This window comes from Vigna unguiculata, chromosome 9, assembly GCF_004118075.2.
Source record: "Vigna unguiculata cultivar IT97K-499-35 chromosome 9, ASM411807v1, whole genome shotgun sequence".
Lineage (NCBI taxonomy): Eukaryota > Viridiplantae > Streptophyta > Magnoliopsida > Fabales > Fabaceae > Vigna > Vigna unguiculata.
In genome coordinates, this window is record NC_040287.1 from 6,019,795 (window position 1) to 6,038,892 (window position 19,098).

The following is a 19,098-nucleotide window of genomic DNA, read 5'->3' on the forward strand; positions in this document are numbered from 1 at the left end:
ACAGAGCTACATCCAGTTTACTAGGACAACTTGAGTCTGGTTTCCACTATATTCAAAAGTTTTACAAATCACACACCAAGATTACACTTTTGAACAAAGAAACTCACAAGATTTTTGACTCACACAAAAATCTAGACACACACCCTGCAAGAATCACACTTACAGACCTGAAATCACATCAGGCAAATCAACCAGAGGCACAAGAACATCCAAACTTGATGGTGACTGTCCCTAGCCAACCATACATGTGTTCTTCAAGCTACTCACAAGCCAAAATGCCTCCAAGATCACCCAAGATCTTCAAACCACGAGTTGCAGTTGTGTATTGCAGAGAGAGAGTTTTTCAAAGAAGAATGATAAAGTTTCGTGCTAAAAAACTCAGATTCACTCCTCTGCTCTCGAAAACACAGCATATATAGTATGATTTAAGTAAAAACAGTCGATTGAATTTTTCGTACAATCAGCTGATTTCACTTGACTTAAGTAAAATCAGTCGATTGAAAATAATTCAATTGATTGAATGCATTCATACCAGAAACTATATATTGCAAGCCTTTTAACCTGCTAAAACCCATTTTAACATATTAAAAGAGACACACCAAGACACACAAAACATCTAATCTATGTCATATAGCCTACCAACATGATATAACAACAAAACGTTACATTTAATATATTATTTTCAGATTTAACAGACTAAAACTTAATCTTCAAGTGGATCTTCATCAATCTTTATCAAACACCTACAATCTTCATGCACATGGCTTTATCAATTCTTTGCTTCAAATTTTCTTGTGCCAACAACAACTACTTCATCTGGTGAAGCTTTAGCCGCTCCGAGAAATAGTTGTGAGATTAGGGCACAGAGATGGACTAAAGCTAGCAATTTATGGGTTGCTTCTTACCCATGAGATTCAGGATAAACATTAGAAATTCACTAAAAGAATGGGCAAATTTAAGTTTAGTTGATATTATTTGAATCTTTTCTGGAAAGTCGTCAAATTTGTTTAAGCCATGACCCGCTATAATATGTTTTTGCTTTCTCCAAAAAACAACATCTTTTATCAGTATCCCTTTCCAAGAGATTGTATTGTAGTAATTATAATATGTAATAGTGATACATTAATTAGTGATCCATACTAAACCATATCAAAAAAAATAAATAGTGGAAATCATAGTATTATTTTTCACAAATCAATGTCTGAGAGCACATTTCCACCTATTCTCCCTACCGGCAATATGTATTGTTATGATTGTAATATGAATTTACGAATTCTTCAGCAAAAATGGATAAAGTAATAAGAATAAAAGTTATGACTTCGTCTAGAAAAACAAATCAAGAAGTTGTTTTAAAATTGATGTTTTGAAGATGTAATGTGTCATAGTTTTCATTGTATTACACACAAGATACTTGTATAAGAGTTTCGGTTTAGCATACAATAAATCTTAAAATTAACTCGGAAAATTTATTTTTGAAAGATTAAAAAAAATGTGAAAAGAGTTTTTATGTTCGTTTTAATTGATTTAAGTTCTATGTAATAAATTAAAATGTTCTTTTGGAATAATCTATTATAAGCTTTGTTAGCCAATTGGGATAGAGAGTTGAAAAATGGGTTTCAAAAAGTAATAATCAATCGGTTAAATTTGTTTTTTGAAATAAATAAAAAGCTAAAATAATCATTTATCATATGACACTATAATAAAATCATTAACAATCAATTTTACTGACAAAAAATTATTAGTCACTATAGTGATCAATATAGATATCAATTTACAAAATAAAAAATTATTGGTTACTAAAAGAGTAATTATAATGAATAAAAAATCATAATCGATTTTTAAAATTTAGCTACCAAAAAAAATTTGTCACTAAATATTAGCTATCAAAATTTATCGTAACAAAGAAATTAATTTTTAAATTAGTCTCTAATTAATTAATAACCAATTTAATAATCAATTATAATTTTTTATTCATAATTAAATGAAAATTATAAGCCTCTTCTAACCCTTCAATATATGATTTAGTTCAAATCTTCCCTATCTCCCTCCCCCGGTGCATGCGACATGAGATCTAGTTTTTTTTACCATTTGGTTTATTTATTTATGTATCTTACTTTTGCCTTTAGTTAATATGAACCCTAAGCTTATCCTAATTTTCCTAAATTGTGGACATGTGAACACTAGAGCATTGGTTTACGAATTGATTCAATTAATCAACTAAAATGGTTATATATATATATATATATATAAAATCAAAGTATCATTTAATTTAATTGATATATATCAGTTATCAAATCGAGATTCAATCAATTCTTAATTTGAATTTTAAAATTACAAATACAATTTGATATCACAACGAACAAAACCAAAATTAGATAAGTGAAAAACAAATCTAGAATAAAGAATACTCGATGTAAAACTCAATTTAACTTGTTTGATCTTAATTTTATGAATTAATCTTCAAAGATTATAGTTCTCCATCTTCGAATAGTAAGAAAATGCAAAGAAAAAAAAGTGGAAAAGACAAAATCTAAAATGAAAGAGAAAGAGAGAAAAGCAAAAAAAAAAATTAAAACTCTTAAATTTAGCCAATGATTTTTGTCTCTTAACCTTTAGGATATTTAAATATTGTAGAGACTCTTAAAACTAAAGTAAACGTAGATTTAAAGAAGTTTTAAGTTAATAAATAAAAAATTTACTCCTCATAAGTTTCTTTACAAAATTTTAGCAAATATGTATGTAAAATATAGCATAGAACTCCAAATCCAAAAATTCATATATACATTTTGAAGCTATGGAATCTAGAATTTAATGCAACTTAAATCATTCAAAAATAATATCTACATAGACCAAAGCATCGAGTAAATGTCAAAGTTATAAATGTGTGTATATGTATTCTCCCAAACATTTTCAGTATTAAAGTTTTCACTTGTTAAAATTTCCAATCTTGACAAGAATGTATGTCTATTTTGTTAAATGTGTATGAAGTTTCTTTCACTATTATGAATTCCAAACTCCATTGGTACTCTTACAAAATACGTTGAAGAATGAATCCATTTGGCTAAAGTATGTCATCACTCATATCACCATCCGAGATACTAACAAAAATGAATGTGTTGTTACTTGAGTTACTTTATCTACTAAGACAATTATAGTAGAAGAAAAACTAACTCAAAAAAAAAAAAAAACTAATAGAAAAATAAATTTAAATTTCTTTGTCTCAATAAATATAACCTAACCTTGACGATAGGGAAAACCAACTAATCGTATAGCTCAATGCAGGCATAGTGGCTTATAAGTATATCGCGGAATTCAATATTGAAATGACCTATTTATAATGTCATCTTTCATTCCCATAAAGTATTTTGCATTATTCAAAATTTTTTTATAATAAAAACAATCATACGTTTTTAGTCCCTAACTTTAAGTGAATTTTAGAATTAGTTCATTATGAAACTTTAAATCAATTTAGTCATTCATCTTTCGAAATACGTGAATTTAGTCATTTTAATCAAATTTTGTTAAATTTATCTGATATTTTAAGTGCATTTCATAATAGTATTTAACTTAACATTAAAGCGAAAAATATGTCAAACAGGATAAACAACTCGAATACAATCCTGAAATGCGTACGAAATATCAAATAAACCTAACAAAATTTGATTAAAATAACTAAATCCATATATTTCGAAAGATGAATGACTAAATTGGTCTAAAGTTTCGAAATGAATTAATTTCAAGATTTACTGAGAGTTAAGGAACCAAAAACATATTTAACCCTCTAAACAGTTATTATAAGAGACAAAACAACATTTGTTATACAACCAATATAAGTGTTATTATGTCTCTCATTAAATGAAAAGTTATAAAGCTTAATTAAATGAAAGTTGCAACAAACTCTTCCAAAACTGTGACTTAAACCACGATTTAAAACTTTCCAAAGGAGTCAAATTTATTTACCCAAGTTCCGATTTAAAAAGTTCCAAAGGAAAATCCAAACAATTGTCTCATATATCGTCCAAAGAACAAATCAAAGTTGGTATAGGAATGGTAACAGAAAGAGAAAACAAAAGCAAGATACAAAATTAGTAAACACAGAGGAGAAGCCAAAGCACCAAAAACAAAAGAGAGTAGAAAATCTTGTCATGCAATTGCAACCAGGTAGTGATTGGTTTACTCACTGTAGAGAATGGTGTGATGTGGTCCAATGAAAGCACAACCAATTGCGTGGGCCCTCAGAGGAAGGGAAGCCTTCACTCCGACCAACTGGGCCCAATGTGTTAAGCCCATAGTTGGTGGCTTTGGATCGATAGTGACATCCATTTCAAGAACAAGGGTGCTAGTGCTTCCAACAACAACCATCTAACACCATATCTTTTCCAATCTTCTGGATTGAGAAAGCTGCAAAATTCTGAAAAAAACTCCATATGTACAAGGATTCCACTCAAACATAACCTGATTTGTTTCCTCTTCAGAACTTCTCTTGTTCCAAAGTTTCCATCTCCATAGAAGAGAAGAAAGGAAAAGATCTTGGATTCGATCCCAAACTAACAATTTCAGAAAATCAAGGGAGAGAACGAAAGAAATTGTGAGTTCAACATTAATTAACAAAAACTAACCACAAAAATTTGCATATGCAAACTATGGACGTCAATAGGACAGATAGGATACGGGTAGTAACTTTCCCGTATTCTATCTATTAGATAAATATATGTTTCGTACTCGTACACATATCTCTGCTTGCGGATATCCAATATGTACCTGCAAATATTTATAAAAGAAAAATTTAATATTTAACAACATATTTTAACCATTAATTCAAATAAAAATACAATGTATAATATTCATAAATTTCAAACAAAGTCTAAATAAAACTCATTTAAATAGTGTTGAATGACAATTTACAAAAATAAATTTTTTTAAAACCAATTGATAAAAAATAAATCATTCAAAATCAATGTATTAATGTTTTAATCATGTTTTCTTAATTTTTTTAATTTAAATTATAATATAGCGGGTACAAGTACTCACATATATAAATGCTATGTTATTCATACTCATTCTATTAATATGTAGGTATAAAAAATATTTGTATATATTACTTACACCTATTCATTTATAATATTCGTTTCCTATCAGTTACGAATTTTATTTACGGATAGAAATATACAACTTTATTTGCCTAATAGAAACCTTGAAAATTGTTATGGAGAGAGAAAGAAAGAGAAAGTAAGTTGTGGAGAAGTAGCAAATGATGTAATGGGAGGGCCTTAGCCCCCTGTGTCCCATGTGCATGTGAACATGTTCCTATCCAATTTACCTCTTCACTCAACCCATCACAATCACTTGGCAACATTGTCACCCCAATTTTGTCTCAGTGCATGCTTCAATTTTGGCCCTATTATTCTATTAGTATCTCTATTTTTTTTTTCTGTTTTTCTGTAAAGAAAAAAAAAGCTTAGATGAATTAGATTCCAAAACCCAAAACTAACAAGGTTTTCCATTGTTAACAAATTTAAACTAACAGGAATAGTATCATGATCAACTCAAACTAACAAGATCCTCACATTGTTAACAAGACAATAATTTAATTCTTGAATGAAAGAAGAAACTATTTAGTCCCTATATACGAATAAAAATATAAATTTATCTCTTAATTTTACAAATGGTCGACATCGTATAATGAAAATATAATATTTTACACTCACAAATATGAATATAAATTTAAATAAAAATATATAATAAATTAAATGTGATTTAACCGCTTAAGTTTTACATTTATTTTACATTTTCGATAATAAATTAATTAATTAAAAACCAATGTAAAAAGTTAATTGTTTTAATAATGAAAACATTAATAATTAATGAAAATATTAATTTAAAAATTAATTATAATTTTTTATCATTAATATTATTAAAAAAAATTGTTTGTAGTGTAAAAGTTACAGACATTCTAAATTTTATTTTATTTTTATGAAAAAATTGTATACCTTCTTGCATACACCCAAGACACTTATTACCTTGTGAGAACAAACACTGACATCAATTCTCTTTACCTTAAAGAGTACTTTTTTATTTTATTTTTCTTCTTTATATATTACTTTGGTGTGTTCACACCAACTTAATGTCAAAATGGTATTAAACATTCCAATTTAATAATAAGATGGTTCTATGAAATTTAACAGTGTCACATTTTTACATATTTAAGGAGTAAATAATCTTTTTAAAATACTAAATTATATTAGTTTGCACTTCTAGGTTATATTATTAAAATTGGACCAATCATTGAAATGTCTTATAGATTAATCGTGATCCAACCAGTATCAATAAAAATTAAATAATATTAAAATACATATAAAATAAATATGTTGTATACTTAAATTAAAATTTCAATTATCAATATTATTATCATTGTTTTTTATCGAATAAAAGACAACAAATATTTTAGATTTATCTTTTCAGAAAAACGAAACACATTTTTATAACTCAAACATGATTCACAGAGGGAACAATAAGACCATGAATACAATGGTGATTACTAACGTATGTTTTTTATTTTGTTTATCGGTTAACTATTAGTATTTTGTTAGTGAAGAAAGTTGAATCCAAACCTCTCTTATCCTCTTCTTTTCAAATTTTTTGTACTAATTTTATAATTTTATAACTCTTAAATGTTAGTAAAGAAATTTGAACCCACATTTTTTTCGATCTTTCTTCCAACTTTACCACTAAATCATCTTATAACTCATTATTACTAAGGTATGATGGTGCTTCTTAGGTTTGGTAAATGTCTTTGAAAAAGGAAACCCTTTTAAATTCTTCTACCAATTATAGTTCGTTAAATTTTGATGAAGGGTAACTGTTTTATGTAATACTTACATAATTTTTTTAATAGAGTCATTCAGATATTAATAGTCAAATTTTTGTGAAGATTAATCGTTCTATGTAGTATTTACATATTTTTTTTCTAATAGTATCATTTAGACATCAATAATTAGTAGATAAATGTTAAACATATATCATAAAAATTGCAAAATAATATGAATTGCAGCAATAAAATAATATAAAACATGATATATGGAAGACAATGAACTTGTTGAAGTTGATGCTAAAAAATTGTTGGAACACTTATTTCTAGTGTCCATGTGTGCGATAATAGAAACAATTTGTTTAGGACTTTATTTCCTAAAAATCATCAATGCATGGCTTAAGCTCTATTAATCCATAATAATCCATAAGTTCATTTCTTTCATTCTTTTCATTTGTTCTTCATTTTTGTAAAATTATATTTGTTTCTTTATGGTCGTGTTTCATTTCATGTATTGTTTCATGTACATGATCTTAGAAGTAAGCGTTCAAACTTGTATGATCTTATGCATTATTACACTTGTGATATATTAAGCTTTTAATATTCTATTTTCTTTCTTGTGTTCTTGTGTTCATATTTTTTTATGTTTTGTTCTTATTCTACTCTTAAATATGGGTTCGTAAAGTAATTGATGTGAAGGTTGTTGCTCATATAAGATTTGTTGTTCGTATAAACTATGTTGTGGTTGTAGACTTTTAGTTAATATAATGATGATGTTGAAGAGAGTAAAGATTGTAATTAGAACAATGAAGTTGAAAAATAGCATACAACCTAATAAAATAAGTGGTTGAATTGTATTTGACTCATATGTCAAAAATAGAGTCAATGTCTTCATTGTTCAACAACCTTATTGTTCAATAACCTTGTGAAAGTGTAATGCCATACTTTTAGGTTAAGTTTTATTGGATAACAAAATATTGTGATGGCCACTCTTTCTATTTTACAATTACAAGGTCATTCTCGAATTAATACGATGATGTAACTTGATTTTAGAGTCTCTAAGTTAGGATACAAAATATTTAAGAATCCTTAGTAATGGGATAGTATTAGTAAGGATTTACACATAACAAAAATGGATGATATACTCACGGACTTAAACTACAAAAAATAATTAATTATGATATCCATAGTCCAATTATCTCCTTTATTATCTATTTCCTTTTAACTTTATTTATGTTAGATACATATTTCAATTATTAACAATATATTTCAGTTTTTCTTCTATAATAAATAATAAATTAACAAATTAACTTCTTTTAATAATAATAAAAATCATATTATCAATACTAATTTATACAAATGCTTTTATAACAAAAATAAGTCTACTTTAATACTTTAGATGAATAGTTAATAATAATTACTATTACCCGTAAGGTTTTTGTATTACTTTTTATACATATATATAAAAAAAAAACTTCATTGATACTGTTAATAAGTTTAATACAAATGAATTTTAGTAACAACATTTCATAGTAATTTGTTTTAAAATAGAGATTAGGAATTACTACATTAAAGTTTAAATCTAATAATTTTTAGTCAATTAAAATTAAATAGTAATAATAATTACTAATATTAAAAATTTAACTTTTTCTAAAGTTATAAATTTATTTCCAATCTGTTTTCTCAAGTTTACACACAGAATTGGCATTTTGTTAGGATTGTGCTTTATTTAAGTCAACTAAGACTCATCCAACCTAATTAGATTATATTAAATTTTCCACTTATGATTTTAGGTTATATTAAATTTTCCATTCATGGTTGAATTTGATTAAACTTAACTCATATTTATACGACTTAAATTAACTTATTCTTATACTTACAACTCAACCTCATAACTTTTTTTTTAATAAATTGAGTAATGATTTTGCCTCAATCATACCCAACCTAACTACAAACCCTCTAATTTTTCTACTCCTACAATTTAAACCTAAAATATATTAATAAAATTATAGTTAGGGAGGAGTTTATGATGTGAGATGAAAATGAGCAAAATTTTGTGTGCAGGATAATAGTATTCAGAAGTTGTAACATATTTTGTTCAGGTAAAGGTACAACAAATGTTTGCTTACCTGGGGCAGTATCACCTGCAGGACCCACTCACCTGCACCCGCCACACCCACGGTTTCTCCACCCTTCTGATCTCAATTTCTGATTTAATCAAATAATCTTTTTAATCTCCTTCATTATCACTGCCACATTCCATCACATTCACCATGTCTTGTCACCCATGCCATCCTACACCACTTAGACCCCTCATCACTCCCGCCACGTGGAGTCATCATCCTCGATGTGACCTCTCCCTACCATCCATACCCCATGCTCTTCATATTCCTTTTCCAACATCCCATCATCATATATCATCCTCTTCCTCTTCTTCATCATCATCATCATCACATAGCCTTAAATCAGGCCATGATTATCGTCATTATCAACATGCATCGTGACGTGGCACATTATACACAAAGTGTTATCATGCGTCGTTATAAGCCATTAATAGTGCGGATGAAATACCATCCCAAACACGCCAAAACAACTTTTCAATCCTAACAAACATCAATACTTACACCACCAATCCCCATTATATATATATATATTTAAACACCATTCCTATGTTTATCCATCCCCTGTTCATACATCATACATCAAAATACACAGAACAAAAGAAAACTAACATGGTCTTTGTTAGTTGCACATGCACATGACTCTCATAATCACCCCTCCAAAACCAAGTAAAACCAAAATTTACATATGCTAATTAATTCTAACATCCTTGCACATTTTTTTTTCATTCTCTTTCACAAAAAAAAAAAAAACAAATTTCTTGAGCTCTCTCAAGGAAGGTGAAAGAGAGAGGGATTATCTTGATCAGACCAATGACTGTGGGTCCAGTACGGTTGATCAACGGTGTTAGGAAGATCGAACAAACCTTGATCCGCACCGGGTTGCCAATCCAACGATCCAAACCCTCCATGATGATGACCACCACTCTTCTGCGGCAACGAGGAAAACTCCAGCGGCGCCGTCAGATCGAGAAACGACGCCGTACCGAACTCCTGATGATTCTGCTGTTGCTCTCCACCTGCTGCTCCTTGCACCTGATCATTATTATTCCCCTGCGGATGAGTAACACCGAACCGAAACGGCGTCGCATCGAGGATGTTGCTGTTGCCGTTGCTGTTGTTATTACTGCAATTCCCAAACCCAAACCCCAATGCTTCGTTATTTGAAGCAATGAGGCTAGAGAAGTTTCCTATCTCAGAGAAAACGGCACCGCCATCCAAAGAGGGGTTACTAGCGTTAAACAACTTCGACTCGCGAACGTTGTCCAGGAACAAAGCGTTGCTGGACAACGTGTTTGATGTCGGCGCCGACATCGCCTCCGTGACGGTGAGCGTGGAGCTTTCGCTGCTAGAGTGGGAGTTCGAGTTGCGCTCCGGCTCCGCAGCCGACGGCGTGGTGGACGCGGTTGCCGGAGCGATCTGCGAGGAAGAGGAAGGATTGTTGTTGTTGTTGGTGGTGGTGGCGGTAGTAGTTTTGGGTTTGTTGGAGCGTTTGGACTTGCGGCAGCCACCGCCGACGGGGACATTGCGAAGGACGCCGCCTTTGGTCCAGTAGCGGCGGCAGTTCTTGCAGAAATGGCGTGGCTGGGAGAGGTTGTAGTTGTTGTAGTAACAGAACTTGGTGTTGAGGGAGTCACAGCGAGGGCACTTGAGCGGCTGGTGGTGGTGGTGGTGGTGCTGTCTGAGCCTGCGGTCGCCGCCGCAGATGGAATGTATATCCTGCATTTCCGGCCAGAAATGGAAGGTGAAATTTTGGAAATAGTTGTTTGCGGTGTGGTGGAGAAGGAAAGAAAGAAAAGAGAGATTGTTTTGTTTGTGTGAGAGTGTACTATGTTTTGGGAGAAGGTGTGTCAGTTTGTGAAGAAGGTATGGGGAATAGTGTGAAAGAGAAGAAGAGAAAGAAAGAGTGTTTGGACTGACAAATATCCCTGCAGAGCACTGCACTGCTCGTCTCGTATCGCTATCTTCCATTTTTCTAATATTTTTCAGGGCAATTGACCCAAACGACCTTCGCCACAGGTGGGTAGGCCACCACACACGATACCAAAATACTAAACTCTCTCTCCTATAACAAAAATCTTCACGAAAATATTTATGTTCATATTGTCAAAAATTGTCAAAAATTGGGAATGTTCACATATTAATTTAATTGGTATAAAATAATATTACAAAATCATTTAAAGAATAAATAAATAAACTATATTTAAGTATAACGGAGATTCAGATTGAAAAAATTTAAAAATTTAAAGAGATTTTAAATTATTCGATCAACATTTACTATTAATCAACTTTGAAACTCAAAAATTAGTTTATAATGTTAAATTAGATACAAGTTTATTTCTTCATTATTCTCATTAAAGATGAACGTTGGTATTGAAAAAGGTTTTTTTTTTTTTAATCTTATTGATCATAATATAAGATTCAATTTTCTTCTAGATCTCTCTTATACATTGTAGTCTTAAGTGACAAGTTTTTTCTTTTCTTTTCAATATTTTTGTATTTTTCTTTCTTTAGTCTCTTCAACTTAATTTTGTGTTTCCTCAACTTTTCAAACAAAGATGCCATGTTCATGGAGGTAATGTCCTTTGATATCTTAAGTTGTCAATTATTGATCAAGGACTTCAAAATCTTGATGTTTATATCTTTTTATGTCAACCTTGTTTTTATTACCACCAAGATGAATCACTATATGAGTGAATATTTTTTATGTTTTTTCTTTGAAAAATTTTAAATATTGTATGGAAATGTTCTTCATAACTCTCTTAACATTTTTTGTGTCCTTATAAATTATCTTTAAAACATGTTGCATCTCTCTGACATTCTTACATATTAACACTCTTTAGAAGTTTTATTAAAAGTCAGGCCAAGTATATGTTATTTGTTATAACATCATATTGAGTTTGTATATATTTTTTTTCTATTCTCCTAGCGGATAAATCTTTTGTAACATGCCTATTTTCAATTATTTAAAGAGGTCTAAAAAATGTATTTAACAATAATATTTGATACTCTTTTGTCAACTAAATTAATTAAGATTTTCATGCCGACTTTTTGTAAGAATAATGATTTTCATGCCGACTTTTTTTAAGGATATTTTTCTCTAAAAAATATAAAGATGATCCATTAATAGATTCAACTGCACCTAAAGTTTGATTTTGACTAACAATTCTAAGATGTTTTTCTTTTTGAAAGATTGTTAAAACAAACTTTAAAGTCACTTGATTCAAGAATTAAGATTCTCACGAGAGTACAGAAACAAGGGACATTAGAGTGTAGGAGAAGTAACATCAAAATATTACATGCCAGATTTTTAGAATGATTCAACATCAAATATCGATTAACTAAACTTTAGAGTGATTCTTTCTACTATCTTAAAATACCTAAATTATAATCATATTGCACATGTGAAACATGAATCACACTTAAGATAATGCACTTAAAATCTTTTAAGCATTCTTTCAAAGAATTACAAACAATTGCATGTACATTTTGCAACCAATCAATAAAATGTACCACATTATGAAAGTTATCACCTAAGTTGATTCTAATGAATCACACAGATTAAAGGAAACAATCTTGATTTTGATCTATCGACAAGAAAAATATTTTCAAACATTAGATATTCTTGGAGAGGTTCATATATGTTTGTAAATGATATATTTTGAAAAAATATTAATATTCTAAAATAATCCCAAATGTACTTTTCTAAAAAATATTTCAATTATAACTTAATTAATCATATAAAAAGTTAACTAACCGTTTTATTTGAAGTTATTTCTGAAAACAACCAAAAATATAAATATAAGAGTAATAAATTATTCAGAAATATAATTGATTATCAATGTCATGCAAATCTATTTAAAATATTTTATTTTAATCGAAAAAATCATTATTTATCTTAAAATAATCAATTAAATTGTTTATAGAATTTTTTAAAAATACTTTTTCACTTCTTAAATATTTTATTTATTCATATATTACTTATGCTACTTAAACTAAGATAAGATGTTCCTCTACATTCATTTGTTAACATATATTTATAATATACAATAGATCAATTATCTTAATCATCAGACAATATTTAAGAATATTTGAATCACTTGATAAAAAAAATATTTTGAATTTAATTAATTTTTTGATATAAATAAATCTTACCATGTAGGTCAAATGGTGTATATTGTTTTATAAACGAAAAAGAAAATTGCATAAGATGATTTAAAAAAAATGTATTATATTGAGAATGAATCCTTTTATTATGTAGTATATATTCAACTTGTATGTACAAGTAAACCGGTTATATTTATTTAAAACCAACTCGATTAAAATTTATTTTACTTTCTAGATTTCTGAAGTTTTAATTGGTCATACATTCTACTAAATTTAATACACTATGATCAATTTAGATTTGAGAAGTTATAAACTACAAAATATTTTAATAAATTTAAATACGTTGGAGATTGTATTTAAGAAAAAAAAAATCAATAATAATTTTTTATTTAAATATTTATGTTTATCTGAACAGTAAAATTATTTATTTTAATATTTAAGTTTTTCTTTTATACATTTGTTTTAGCATGGAAACAAAATGTGCAGTTGGTGAGTTGAAGAGGGAATGAAAGCAGGTGGAGAGAGGTGAACCTCATGAAATCCGTTGTCGAGTTGTCGGCCACGCTCCTCAACACACAATATTAAAATGTTTTTATTTTATTTTTGTTGTTGTTTTATCCTGATTATAAATAATTAGAAAAATTATGCATATAAAAAATAATATCAGAAATAATAAAAATAAGAAGATTCTTTGTATGCCTAAAATGTAGGATTTAATAGGGATTTTTGTAGGTGTTCAAACGTATTCACGTTTCTATTTTTGAGATATTAAAAAAGAAATAAAAGATTATTTGACATTTTTTAAATCTTAATAAAAATTAATTTTTATATTAAAAAAAGTAAATAATTATCAGAAATAATGTCAAATTAAAAAAATAATAATGTTAAAATACTAATATTCATTAAAAGATCACAAAGGATGTAATTGACCATGGACTTCAATAAATATACATTATTAAAATATCTATTATTCAGTATTAATCAATACTTATAAGTATTTTAATTCGATTTTGATGATCAATCAATTTATCGTAATAATAAATTGTTATTACTGTAAAGTTAATATATACTATGAAATATTAAAGAATAGATAATTTGAAGAAAACATTTTACAATAATTAAAAAAATTAATTATGAAAAATATTGTTATGACATTTATACGTAATATCATCTACATTAGAAACATATAATTCAATACAATAACATTACATTCCTAGCATATAATTGTTTTGACGAGTTATTTTTACTTAAGTAATTTTTCAACATAAACAAAATAACACCTATTTAACAAGTTTGTTTTTAATATGAAGGAACTCATATTTAATGATCTATATTAAAATATTATTTTATTAATAAAAAAAGTTACATATTATTCAAGGTACTTTTAAATTAATTAAAATATTATTTTGTTAATATATTCTTCGGTTAACGGTGTGTTTTACACGGTTGTTTCCATAAGATAAGAATTTAATTTTGTGCAATTTAAGTCTATGTTAGATAGCATATACTTTTTCTGGACAAATGAGTTTGCATTTTCTATTAATTTCATAAATAGTATATAAAAATATTTATTTATTTTTAAAAAATAAAATAAACGGGCATTAATATTTCGTTTAATGCTTCATTTATTAACAAAATAATAATAATATATAGTCCACTAAAATTTGTTTTAAAGCTTTTTTATCACCTTGTTCAAGCTCTAAAAATTCAAGAATTGATCAAATTTCTATGGCCTCACTTGATAACACATTTCTTATCACCTTCCTTCATCAAAAATATATTTTCTTTTATTAACAACATCATATAAATTAATTGAACTATTTTATTGAAGATAACACTAATTATTTTTTGTTGATTTATATACATCAACTCTTAACATCAATGATTTAAAAACTGAGTAATTACTATTGAAAAATTCAAATTTTATAGTTTTATTAAATTAAAAATACTATATTAACTTTTATATGTAATGTAATTATGTAAAACAAGTTTTCATTTAAAATTTTTAGTTTTTGTGATAACATCTCAATCTAAAGTATATGTGATATGTGGTGCAGAAGCTGCCACGTGGAAGGTTTTCAAAATGTCTAATTTTATTTTATTTTTAAAAATGGGAACAGCACAGCTAAATAATGTACGACTCCGTAACTGCTCCTCTTGTCCGTTTCTTCTACCAATTTTTCTATACCAATCTTCTCCGTACATAACATTTACCTATACTATTATAAAATTATTTTATAGTGGTAGTTGAACTTTTTTCTGAAAAAAAAAAAACTCCTTGATTTTTTTTACCCAATTAAACTTATCTTCTTCGTCATTTGATTAGAATTTGTTGTTTTTTAAGGCTCAAATAATTATTTAATAACACACTTTATTATAAAAGTTTATGATTTAATTTTTAGAAAATTAAATATTGAAGATATTTAGTGATTTTCTTTCCTCTACGTACTTGTCGAAATTTGATTTTCAGAACACCATATTCTGAACTGATATAACTTTGTTTTTTAAGTAAAGGGAAGAAAATTTATAAATTTTGAAATAAAGAGTAATTATTTATGTTTAATAGCGGATAAATGAAATTTATGTTTAATAGTGGAAGATTCAAATTTATATTTTGAAAAATAGTGCAAATGTATAACAAAGTTATAATAATTTCGTCATTAATTAAAAGTGACAATATGCATAAGGACTTAAGTAAAACTAAATAAAAAAAAACTAATAAAATAAATTTTAATTTTAATTAAAATTTTGTGCATAAGTAAATGGTTTATTAATGTTTTTTTAGTGACAATAATGTATTAGAAAGATATACGTGATTATTAATGACAAGTTGAGTTTTAATGGTTTGAATTGTTGAAACAATGATGTTTTGACGCTTGACAATAGGAAAGTCGATTTTAGCAATCTTATTCCTTAATGTATATTTTAGTCTTAATTCTGAATGGTATAGATTATTGTTGGATCAGGTGGAGTTGTGAACCTTCATGTGTTAACTAATTTGTTTATGAAACTGACTAATTTGTTGATGAAAGATCTCGGAGGATATATGTAAGCAAACACTTTAAATTTATTATAAGAAAACTTTAATTTTTATCTTATTTAACTAATTTCTCATTATTTTATTTAATATAGGAACAATTTGAGAATAGACTTGCACAGGTCAAATCTGAACAAGGCTCATGTGCTGGTGGATCATAAGATATCATTGATGATCCTATTGCAGATGATACGATTAGGACAAAGTGTTGGGTTGAGGTTGTCGGGTGTAAGAATAAAGGAAGAATATATGGGACAGGACAACTTGCAGGTGGAAGCAGTGGCATGAAGCCCCAATCTACTACATCCACTTCCAGTGCTGAAGAAGTTACCTTTGTCAAACAACGACCGCAAGAAACTGATGAAAAACTAAAATCAACTAATCAACGATTGTAAGAAAATGATCAGGCTTATGCAGAATTGAAAGGTCAATTTCAGTCGTTAAAGAACATACTCCTCACACTTCTGCCTTCTGACCAACAAGTCCTTCGATAAGCTGTATCCAACCTAACATAACCTACACCTGCTCAGCCTACAACAATCCAACCAAGCACTAAGCAGCCCGACCAAGTGCACCCCAACCAAGTGCAACCCAACCCAATTCCAGACCATGAAGACCCTGCTGATTCTGATGAATATATTACTCATTTTGTCTCACATGACCTATTGTAATCCCTTCATCTTACAAACAAAACATTTATGTTTTAAACTTTGTTGTTTCAAGAGCACTTGAGCAAAAGCATGCAGGACCTGATGTATTTTCTAAAAAGAATTGAAATATGCGTGTGAGTTTTATTTATTATAGGTTCAATTAGATTCATTTTGTAATATTGTCCATATTTATAACTTCCCTTATACATGTATAATGAATAATGTTAGGTATTCATATTAGAGTGGAATATAATTTTTTTTACTAAGTATTAAATAATTTTGGTATAACTCTATTTATTGAAAATAATGTTACTAACTTTTTTTGGTGAACAAAATTCATATTAAGTGTTAGTGAAAAACCAACACGACAAATGCACGAGTCACACATAAAGTAATAAGTATTGTATCGTTCTCTCCTAAAGAACTTGTGCACGCATGATAACTCTCGCAATTCACAACTCTATTAGACACAAAGTTCACAAAAACACTAAAAAACTCTTTTTTTGTAGTTTTATCAAACACTTGGCGTGCAAAAAGAAAATTAACATAGAGTATTTACAATTTTTCAAGATTAGATTTCATTCACTTCATTCTCATGAATTCACAAACATCTCAGTTCCATATTCAAGTCAAAATCAACTCACAAGATTACTCAAATCCTATTCCAAGTGACTTTGAGCTTATAATAACTTATCAAGTTCCAATTCCTTGAATCCTCAACAAGTGAAATCATGCATTAGGTTCAAGAGTCTTTAGATTACTAATGAATCATGTTCTATCCCTAGATACAAGCTCCACTAGGTATTCAATTTCAGTTCTAGGTTCAAAAGACATTTTCCAACAACTCAAGAAACACAAACAAGCCATGGGTGATCAAACCACAACAAGCATTAAGCGCATAATTCAAACACTAACTTGAATTGGAAAAACATATAAATTAAATACATAATTTTACACAATAATTCAATGTTTTACATATAATCTCAAAAAATAGAAATTGTTCTCCATGGTGGAGAATCTAGGGTTTTACAAAATTGAAGAAATTGGAACCATAAAGTAGAAGCAATCCCTCTCCCAAGATTCTTGAATATTGCTCCATGCTCCAATTGCACCTCCCATTCGCATCTCCGCCTCCAATTTCGTAGCCCATCATCCTCTCCAACCTAAAAGGGGTAAAACCTCTATGGATGAAAAAGAAGACTCAAGAAGGAGAAAGGAGAGTTTCCCAACACCCTTAGCAGCCTCCAAGAGCCTCTCTCAAGCATCCGAGGTGTTTCTATTCGTGAAAAATGAGGAATCCCCTAAAACTTTCGTAGAAACATGATTAAATAACCATATTCGCGTATTGGAATCGATATTCTCGCCCAGTGGCTTCATTCTCGTCCAACGAGGCCTAAAATTGACGCTTTCATACAAGTAACTCGTTGGGCGAGTCATATTTTCGCCTAGAGACTCAAATATTGCAGTTATGTGTTGTCATTTTCGCTCAGCGAGCCACTAGCTCGCCTAGCGAGTCAGCTTGGCACCCAATGATAATTTTTTGGCCTTTCAGGGGTGGTCCAAGGTGGTATATACCTATAGGTAAATCCTTTCTCCATGTTTGCAGTTCTAGGTTTAATTTCGGTGCCCCTCCGACATGGATATTTGGCTAAAAATCAATCTTTCTTGTTCAATCATGCTTCCTTGAGTTTCAACTTATTATTATTTTATTTTACACACTTATAATAAAGATTAGAATTAAAAAAACATAAAACAACTAAAATACAAAACAATGCAAAAACAACATAAATTTGAGAATTAAACAAAATAAAAACTATGAAGAAGTTGATTTTATTCATGAAACTTAACACCAATAAAAGATAGAAAATAACATTATCACTAAGAATCATATTCTATGATTTTGGTTTTGACACCGATTATTAGATAAGACATTAACAACAAAATTAGAAATTATATTTGATGAACAAAATTCATACTAAGAATCATATACTCTACAATTTTTGGTTTTGATACTAATTATTAGATATCACATTAAAAACGAAATTAGAAGTTATATTTAATAGTTAAAACATAATTTTTTTCATTTAAAAAAGTAATGGTTCAATTTACACAATTCAATTTTGACTTAACCAACTTGATATAGAACAAATGAAGCATCATGCAATAAATGTTTTAAAAAGTCTTGATTATACAAGAATTACCGATGATTTTTCAACAAAATAAATAAAGATATGGACATCATTTTATTAGATTGTTCATACACCAGAGATTTGAGAACCCTAACCAAATCTACACGGAATGGGTTCAACCGTAGTGAGGTCTGGTCATAGTCAAAATTTTCTACTCTTTTTGTCTTCTTCGATGACAGATAATTAA

General features: G+C 28.6%; 1 protein-coding gene across 1 annotated transcript; it reads right to left on the bottom strand.

Annotated features, from left to right (window-relative positions):
• Positions 1 to 9,378: 9,378 nt before the first annotated feature.
• LOC114196340 (dof zinc finger protein DOF5.4-like) lies at positions 9,379 to 11,006 on the bottom strand. The gene has a single exon (XM_028086952.1). The coding sequence runs from the start codon at positions 10,897 to 10,899 to the stop codon at positions 9,700 to 9,702; it is 1,200 nt and encodes a 399-aa protein (XP_027942753.1). The 5' UTR covers positions 10,900 to 11,006; the 3' UTR covers positions 9,379 to 9,699.
• Positions 11,007 to 19,098: the final 8,092 nt, after the last annotated feature.

Coding starts and splice junctions, on each gene's coding strand:
- LOC114196340 (XM_028086952.1), bottom strand. CDS start 10,899: ATGGAAGATAGCGATACGAGACGAGCAGTGCAGTGCTCTGCAGGGATA.